Source organism: Capra hircus, chromosome 9, assembly GCF_001704415.2.
Source record: "Capra hircus breed San Clemente chromosome 9, ASM170441v1, whole genome shotgun sequence".
Taxonomy (NCBI): Eukaryota; Metazoa; Chordata; class Mammalia; order Artiodactyla; family Bovidae; genus Capra; species Capra hircus.
Window position 1 is genome coordinate 11,449,540 of NC_030816.1, and position 8,522 is coordinate 11,458,061.

General features: G+C 47.3%; 1 protein-coding gene across 1 annotated transcript in view; it reads right to left on the bottom strand.

The window, feature by feature from the left end:
• RSPO3 (R-spondin 3) overlaps positions 1-7,923 on the bottom strand; it is a 93,732-nt gene extending 85,809 nt beyond the window's left edge. The window contains exon 1 of the mRNA XM_005684479.2: positions 7,296-7,923. Coding sequence (XP_005684536.1) covers positions 7,296-7,392 — 97 coding nt within the window. The 5' untranslated portion in view covers positions 7,393-7,923. The remainder of the gene's footprint in view (positions 1-7,295) is intronic.

The window sequence follows — 8,522 nt, forward strand, 5'->3', positions numbered from 1 at the left end:
TGGTGTTGGAGAAGACTCTTGAGAGTCCCTTGGACTGCAAGGAGATCCAACCAGTCCATTCTGAAGGAGATCAGCCCTGGGATTTCTTTGGAAGGAATGATGCTAAAGCTGAAACTCCAGTACTTTGGCCACCTCATGTGAAGAGTTGATTCATTGGAAAAGACTCTGATGCTGGGAGGGATTGGGGGCAGGAGGAGATGGGGACGACAGAGGATGAGATGGCTGGATGGCATCACTGACTCGATGGACGTGAGTCTGCATGAACTCCGGGAGTTAGTGATGGACAGGGAGACCTGGCGAGCTGTGATTCATGGGGTCGCAAAGAGTTGGACACGACTGAGCGACTGAACTGAACTGAACTGAAATGAAATGAATACTTCTTATATTCATTTATATTCGTCATCTACTAAACTTAGTTAAATAAGATAGCTAAGTTTAGAAGAAATAACTCCCCACTTCCGCTCATGCTTCATGCTCTTATACCAAAAGATTAAAGGTTGAAGAGACTATAAGAATCATTTAGCTCTAAATTTTTAACCAACCCCCTCACTTCACAGATGAGGAGCTGAAGCTTTGTGTGGTATAAGGGCTTGCCTGGGATATTCAGATATTACAAGCAGCGCTGGACCTAGGACCCAGGTCTTCTACTTCTCAGTCTTATTCTCCTTCAGTGATGTCTTAGGTCTCCGTCTCTACCATGGATTTATGTATGTTTGCTGTTATCCATCAAATTATTCAGGTCAGAAGGAAGCCTAATAAAGTAGTAATTTGAAGACTGGGTTGGATACTTGCATAAGGCATAAAGCATAAAGAGAGTTAAAGGCCATTAAATATGTATTTAGTTGGGCAATCATATCCTTTAGTACCATTAAATTTTCTTTAAAAACTTTCAGAAGAATTTTAGTTACAGCAGATGGTAACTAGCTCCCTTGCCAAGATTACAAATAAGGCAGAAACATTCTTATCAGATAAGAGGCACCTGCAAACATGTCTTTTTTAAAATGAGTTTTTGAAATTATTCAAACTTTTTATGGTTTGAATAATTGTGAATAGTGAGGAAGTGGGAAGAGAAGTTAGGTAAAAAGAATTCAGGCCTTGTGCTTAAAAGTTTCATGTTGTTGAAATACCCTCAGAGCAGAAAGTGGGATTTCTTAATACTCAGTGGCATCATCAGCACCCCTACCATCCTTGAGAATGGAACATTCCATTCTTTTCAGCAGTGTTGGATAACTACTTTAATCAGAATACTAGAATAACCCTGAATGGAAAGATTGATGGACAGAACTAAATAAATAGAAAAAATGGACAGCATCTTTTACAGCTATGTATTTTATACTTTATATGTTTCTCTGCTATATGTTTGCTAAGATATAGCTACAAAGCATTTCAAACTTACTAGGTTGGCCAACATACGGTAAATTTAAGACAAATCCAATCATTTTAAACCTTAAGAAAAAATTCACAATTAAGAAAGCAACCCACATCTTTCCTCAAAATCAAAAGCAAGGCAAAAACAAAAAATCTATATAATTTATGATGCAATGCTTTTACAAATGATCATTCTCAAAAAAATGCCAGTGTACAATGCACTGTTCAGAGAAGAAAAAGTCCTAACCAAGTAAAACATATAATTTCAACACACTGTCTTACATGATCCTTACCATGCTCTCAAAACTGAATGATGTTTTCCTAATGGTAACCAAAGTTGATTCTTACATTTCATGAAACATAATACCCACTCTGATGGCATTTCAAGAATTCACTACTTGGAAAAAAATGTTTTGGGGGCTGGGGAGAGTGAATAGTAAGGAAGTGGGAAGAGAGGTTAGGACAATGTCCAAAGTGAAACATTTGGATAGAGATAAAGCAGGGGGAAGATGATTTAGAAAACTGTTGTATGTGGAATAGTTTTATTTTTTGACAGTTTATTCTTGTAATTGCAGAGGGGTCATGTCATCTTACCTCTACATAGGGATCTTACAGCATACAGTATTCTATCAATAATACATACAATTTAAAAGAATGATTGCATTTTTTTAAAGAAAAGATTAACCATTTAACTAGAAATATTTGAAATAGTAGCAACCTGGAGATCTCTGTTCAGATTGAAATAGCCTCAAGTGATCAGATGACTAATAAACTTGTTTTGCAGTAGTGTGGTGAGAGTTTCTCCATAATTTGAAAATCAAAATTAACTACATATTGTAATTCCCCATTCATCACTTTCTGGGGACCCAACTTGTAAAATATTAAATTCCAGGAAATATTTAATGGAGAAACGATTGAACAAAACTTATTTACTTACAAGCTAAAAGGCCATTCGTATTTCATGCTTAAAAAATACTGAAGTAATGACATTGATCAATTTTATGCCTATTATATTGTCAATGACTTTACATAGAATAACTTGGGACTAAAAAGACAATATTTAAAAACTATCATACTTAATACTCTTAGTAAAATCATTCTATTGAAGTGATCAAGGATTAAAATAGTACGACAAAGAGATATTTTAAGAAACAATTTTGATAGTGTAATAATGATTAAATTAGAATTCACAAAAATAGATCTTTGCTTATATTTAGATGTTGCCATCACTGCTTACTTAAGAATTTGGGGCTTTGATTTATGAATATATCATACGATATGTTGCAGAATATATTTTCTCTAGCAAATTTTACTCATCTCTCCATCCATTAAACAGTGTTTCTCTCAAAAACAAGGTAGACTGGTAACAAAAGTGGACAAGTGAAAAAATGCACTGTGGTCAACTTCCAAACCAGACACACTTTCATCCAAAATTAATATCACCAAAAGTATAGTAGAATGAACAATTTTTCTGTCTTACAGTTAACCTGTTATTTCCCCAGTGAGTTATATAATCATCAAGAGTGTATCATAATTTCAGAGAATGGCTCAACAACCAAGATATCATGAGCAATGGCCACTGTATTCATCATTTTTCAGTTTGTCACCATTAAAATAATTTTTCTTGTGTTCTTACTCCTTTATTTCAAACATCTTTATGAAATATTAAAAAAAATTTTATAGATTGTGCAATGGGAGCTTGGTAATTATTATGCATACAATGGCTTGTCAAAATCTGGATCTATCTGGAATCTAAGCAATTAAAAATGAATTAATAGATGGCATCAAATAAAAAAGGATACCATAATGGCATCTGTTGTTTCTCACAATAGTATTCTGGCATAATATGAACCTAAATGTCTTCCTAATAACCAAATAATATATTATACTTAGCAAACTATCAGGTATTTAACTCTTTGACACCAATCATTAATGTATAATACATAGAAAGAACAGTTCAAAAACGTCCAGTCAACCATAAGAGCTTATTCTCCAAACACAGGATAAATGATGGTTTGGAGATAATCAGATTTATTATCTAATACTCCTGACATCTACTCTCAGACATGGATTAGCATATAGCATAATAGCAGGAGACAAGTTCCATTCAGTATCCTACAGCTTTGTATAGATTACTTAGCCTCTGTTTCTTGGGTTCTTTCCCTGTAAAATGGGTATATTAATACCGGCCTCTATACCTCAAGTGGCTATATAGGGTCCCTAGCAAGCAACTCAAGTTAAAAGTGTGGTACAATTGTATGATACTGCGGTTATTATGGCAAACACAACCTTTACTTTTGTTAGCAGATAATCTAGAATTCAGAAGCTAACTCTATCAAGTAGCAAAGGCTGGGTGGGAAATGATTTTAAAACTGGATTGAGGATTCTTTATGTAACATCCTCTGAAAACATTTCTGGTTGAGGACTGTTGAATGAGGATTGCATTCCATGTTTATCTTAAGTAAATTCAACTTAGCCAACTCTAGGAGCTGTATATGAATCCAAGTAGATAATAAAGTTATTGGGTATTTTTTCATGCATAATGCCATGGTGGTGGTGGTTCAGTTGTTAAGTTGTGTCTGACTCTTGTCATGTTATGGACTGTAGCCCACCGGGCTCCTCTGTCTATGGGATTTTTCAGGCAAGAATACTGTAGTGGGTTGCCGTTACCTTCTTCAGGGGACCTTCCTGACCCCTGCTGGAACCCACACCTCCTGCATTGCAGGCAGATCCTTATCCATAACGCAATAAGTATTTCTTAAAGTATCAAACTCCTGTTTAAAATGTTTCTTTTATAAAAGGAAACAAGAAACTAGTTTAGAACAAAGTAGAGTTAAACGGTATACCAGTTGCCTGAGGGAAAACGGGATTACTGATATAGCTGCTTCGCTGGTGGCTCAGAGGTTAAAGCGTCTGCCTCCAATGCGGGAGACCTGGGTTCGATCCCTGGGTCGGGAAGATCCCCTGGAGAAGGAAATGGCAACCCACTCCAGTATTCTTGCCTGGAGAATCCCCTGGACGGAGGAGCCTGGTAGGCTACAGTCCACGGGGTCGCAAAGAGTCGGACACGACTGAGCGACTACACCTTCACCTTTACCTTTATCTCCATTATCTGAGGATTAGTCATGGCTCCTTATACTTGATAATATTTAACACTGCAAATGAATTTTTTTTTGCAAGAAACTTTTCCACCAAAACATTCAAGAGACCGCTTTAAAAATTTTGAAAAATAGTTCTCAATTTTCTATCATTGGTTAAGATTTTAAAGTTTAGGATAGTGAAGCTATTTAACTCTAAGGACAAAATGGATACCCTTAAATACTTTAATTGTCTCTTGAAGAATAAAGAGCAAAGACTGCTTCTTTCTAGAATACCTCTACTACCTTATTTTTCATTTAAACAACTTTTTCCCAGTCTCTACTTGAGAAAACTTTTTTCCCCAGAGATTTTCCAAACAATGAGTATGTGAACATGCAATCTGACCTTGAATTTCTGGATTTTTTAACAAATCTCTCTCTTTACCCTCTTACCCTTTCCCCATTCTCAAAATAACCGAACAAGCCCCATGCTACACCTGCCAAGAGAATCTGTCTCCTCAGAGAACGCAAGGGGTCGCCCCTCTCCCATAATTGCACCAGCAAACCCCAGTAGCAAAGGCAAGACTCAAGCGTGAAGGAGCAAGGAGCATCCCCTGCTAGGGGAATTCTCTCCCGGCCCCACACCTACAGCACAATCGGAATTTCAACACAGTTCCACCCACTTCGTCTCTCATCCCCGCTGCACAACAAGAGGGCGCCTTTGACTTGGCCTTGAGACGATGAAGGCAGATCAAAAAGCAGCTCGTCTTTAGACTCTGTAAATCCTCTCCAGTTCAAGCCCAGAGGTGCATCATCCCCCTCTGCTCTCAGAAGACTTGGGGCAGCACCGCTATCCTCGCTGGGGAAGTGAGAACCAATGGGTGGTCAGCTTTCTTGCCGGTGCCTTTCATCGCTAACAGCCCTCCCCCGCCCCGACCTCGGAATCGGAGACAACTCTGACACGCAAGACCCTGTCCCTCCCTTGCAATTGTGGGGCTCCTGGCCCTGGGATCCTCGGTAGGGTGGAAAAGGGTGTGAGCCATGGACGCCGGGTGGGGTACTGGCTGGAAGATGGGAGGGGAAGGCAGGAGGCTGCACTTGCGCCTAGCATCTCTTTCTCGCCATCGACCTGCGGGAGAGACTCAGTGCCCTCGAGCCGGACTCTGCAAGAAGGGGACCTGGGGACTGCCAGGAACTAGGGCAAGGCTCGAGTCCCAAGCCATTTGTTTCGTGAGGCAGCCGCAAGGCTCGAGTGGAAGGGTAGGTGGAAGAATTTTGAAGACTACAACCATTCAGAGGCCAAGAAAAATAAATCGGATGCCCTGACATGTTTAGATTAGGCCCTCCTGCCCCTTGCTACGCGATCCTAGAGGCAGTGAGGCTGGGCAGGAGCCCCTGGAGCTTTGGCTCAGCTATGTTTTTTAAAGACAATTTTCAGGTGAATCAGACCTTGTCTGCTTTAGGCAAGCGGCACAAAGGGGGCTTTCAGGAGACCCTCACATCCAGGGACAGGGCACAAGTAGCGGCGGAGAAGCGATTACTAAATCTCCATCTCACACAAACCCATGCTGTGTCTTCTGCGCTGTTACCCACGCTTACCCCGAGGGGCTTCGCGGGCCAGCGCTGGGAGCTGGCTCTGCGCACCGGAGCAGGCGCCGCCAAGCGTCATTGACTCCCGGGCGGCGGAGGTCTGAGTTGGTCAAGGCAATAGCCTCGTTCTCTGCGCCCCGGGAAGCTTTCTCCCTCCGGGTCCCCGCCAGCGCTCCCTACACTGGAGCTCGGGTCGCTCCGGCTCTAACTGCGAAGAAGGGACTCCCCACTTCTGCACAGAAGCCAGAGCGCCCAGCGCGCCAGGCTTCCCGAGAGCAAGAAGTGCCTTTCTCGGGTTTGTCTCATCTATGGAAGACTCCACCTTGAAACAGACCAAGCCGCGATGGAGGTGCCCTTAGGGATACCCGTTTCATCCCAGCTATGGCACAGTCCTAGGAAGGCTACACCAGCCAACCTTTCCGAGTAACTGGAGTCAGGATAAGGGGAAGCGAGGAGGGGAGCCAGAGTCTTTAGGGGAACCCCATCCTCGGTATGTGTCTGCCCCCCGGGGAACCCACTTGAAAGGGCCTGAGACGGTAAAAGCCCTCCCGGGTGACAGGCAAGATTGTCACTGGAAACCTGGCACCCTTGGCTCCCAGTGGCTGGCTCCGCATCTCTCGCGATCCCCCGAGGCGTACGCCGAGCGGCTCCGCCAGCGCGCAGGCAAGCGAACCCAGAGCGCCCGGCGCGCCCTACAGTTCCACTCGCGCGTGGTTGAGGGTAGCGGCAGCGCAGGCGCTGGCTCTTGGTTTCCCGAGGGGCGGGAGAGCTCTTCGCGACCCCTGCGCCGAGGGAGGACCCCGCGAAGTCTCCCCACGCGAGGCGGCGACGCAAGGTGAGCGGGCGCCGCGGCCGCGCCTCCCCCGGCGGGCACTCAGTGGGTCAGGGGCATCCCGCCAGCCGGGCGTCCGCGACGCCTGGGGGCTGGAGGCTCCTGTCCCAGTCTTGGGAGGAAAGCACACGTCCCCTGAGCTGGTCTTAACGAAGGAGCGAACTTTTCCGCTAACCTGCGGTTATGCGGGCGCCGGAAGCACAGGAGCGCCGGGTCCGCCGGACTATGGCACCCAGGAAGATGCGGGGCAAGAGGAGCGGCCGAAAGGAAGGCGTGAACCACCGGACCCTAAACTGTTACCTCCTCTCCAGGCGTGGGGTGTGGGTGGGAGGACTGCCGCCGCTGTGAGCCGACTCAAGTCAAGGAAAAGCGACCCGACAGGTGAACGCGGCGGGAGGGAGCAAATGCGTAAAAAAGCCTGCACTTACTTCTTCGCTGGCGCCTTCCCCGGGAGGCGTTTTGGCTGCCGATGTATTCCATAAAGTTCAAAATGATAAAAAACCAAGAAATCAGTCGCAAGTGCATAGTAACCCAATAATGTTTCCCTTCCTTTGCTCCTTTTTTTTTTCCTTTTGATTGTTAATTAAGATTGACTGTTTCAGAAATACACGTAGGTGTTAGGCGTATGGAGAGAGCAAGCGCTAACCCCAGCTGCGGACAACTTCTCCACTCAGATCCGACAGGCGAGCCGGGATGGCAAACGCAGTGGGGTCGGGTGGTCAGGGAAACCAACTATTGTACTTTCAAACTGTCCGAGCCCTGAGCTGCGGGGGCTCCCGTGCGGTGGCTGTCAACGCCGCGAGTGAGGGTTCCAGAAGCAGCGAGCGGCCTCGCCAGGGTGGCCGCAGGTAGCATGGTGCGCCGCGGCTGCGCGGGATCCGGGCGGGCGGTGGCGACGGTGGCGGCCCCTCGGGCTTTAGAGGTGGCGGAGGCAGCGGCGGGGGTCCCGGGAGCGGAGGGGAGCGGGCGCCGTGGGCACCGCGGCCATGGCCAAGGGCCGGCGGAGAGACCCCGAGCTGCTTCTGCCGTTCGCAAGCAGGAGCCGCTCCACTGGTGGAGGGAGGGAAGGAGGGAGGCCGCGAGGGAGGGACAGGGCGAGGGAGGGGGAGGGGGCGGCTGCGGGGGGCGGGGGGAGCCTGGGGGCGGGGAAGGAAACTGCTGGAGCAGCAACCCCGAGCGACCTCAATAACTTTCAATTTCAAGAGCGAAAGAGGGAGCTGGAAAAGTACAGGCGTCGCGATTTGGCAGAGGCACGGGAAGAGGCGCCTAAGGGGTCCCGGGTCTGCGGCGGAGCATCTCTGGACGCGGCGAAGAAGGCGGGAGAACGAGAGCCCGGGGCGGGGGGAGCCGAGGAGGCACTGCGGGCGCAGTGGAACCCCTCCGAAGGGCGGCTCTCTCGGGGAGAGGTGGGCGCGCTCCGGCTGCGAGTGTGGAGGTGGAAGGTCCGGCGGCCGCGAGACCACCCCGCCCCTCGTCCCCCCTCCCTCCCCGCCCCCCGGGGCCGACTCCCGAGCTGGGCGGGTCTCCGCCGCCAGAGGCCGGGCGCGCTCCGCTCCTCCCGGGGGCCGAGCGTCCCGGCTCCCTCGCGCCTCGGCTCCCGGAGCCCGCGCGCAAGCCCGGCCCCGCGGCAGCTCGCTCCTCGCCCTCCGGGGCAG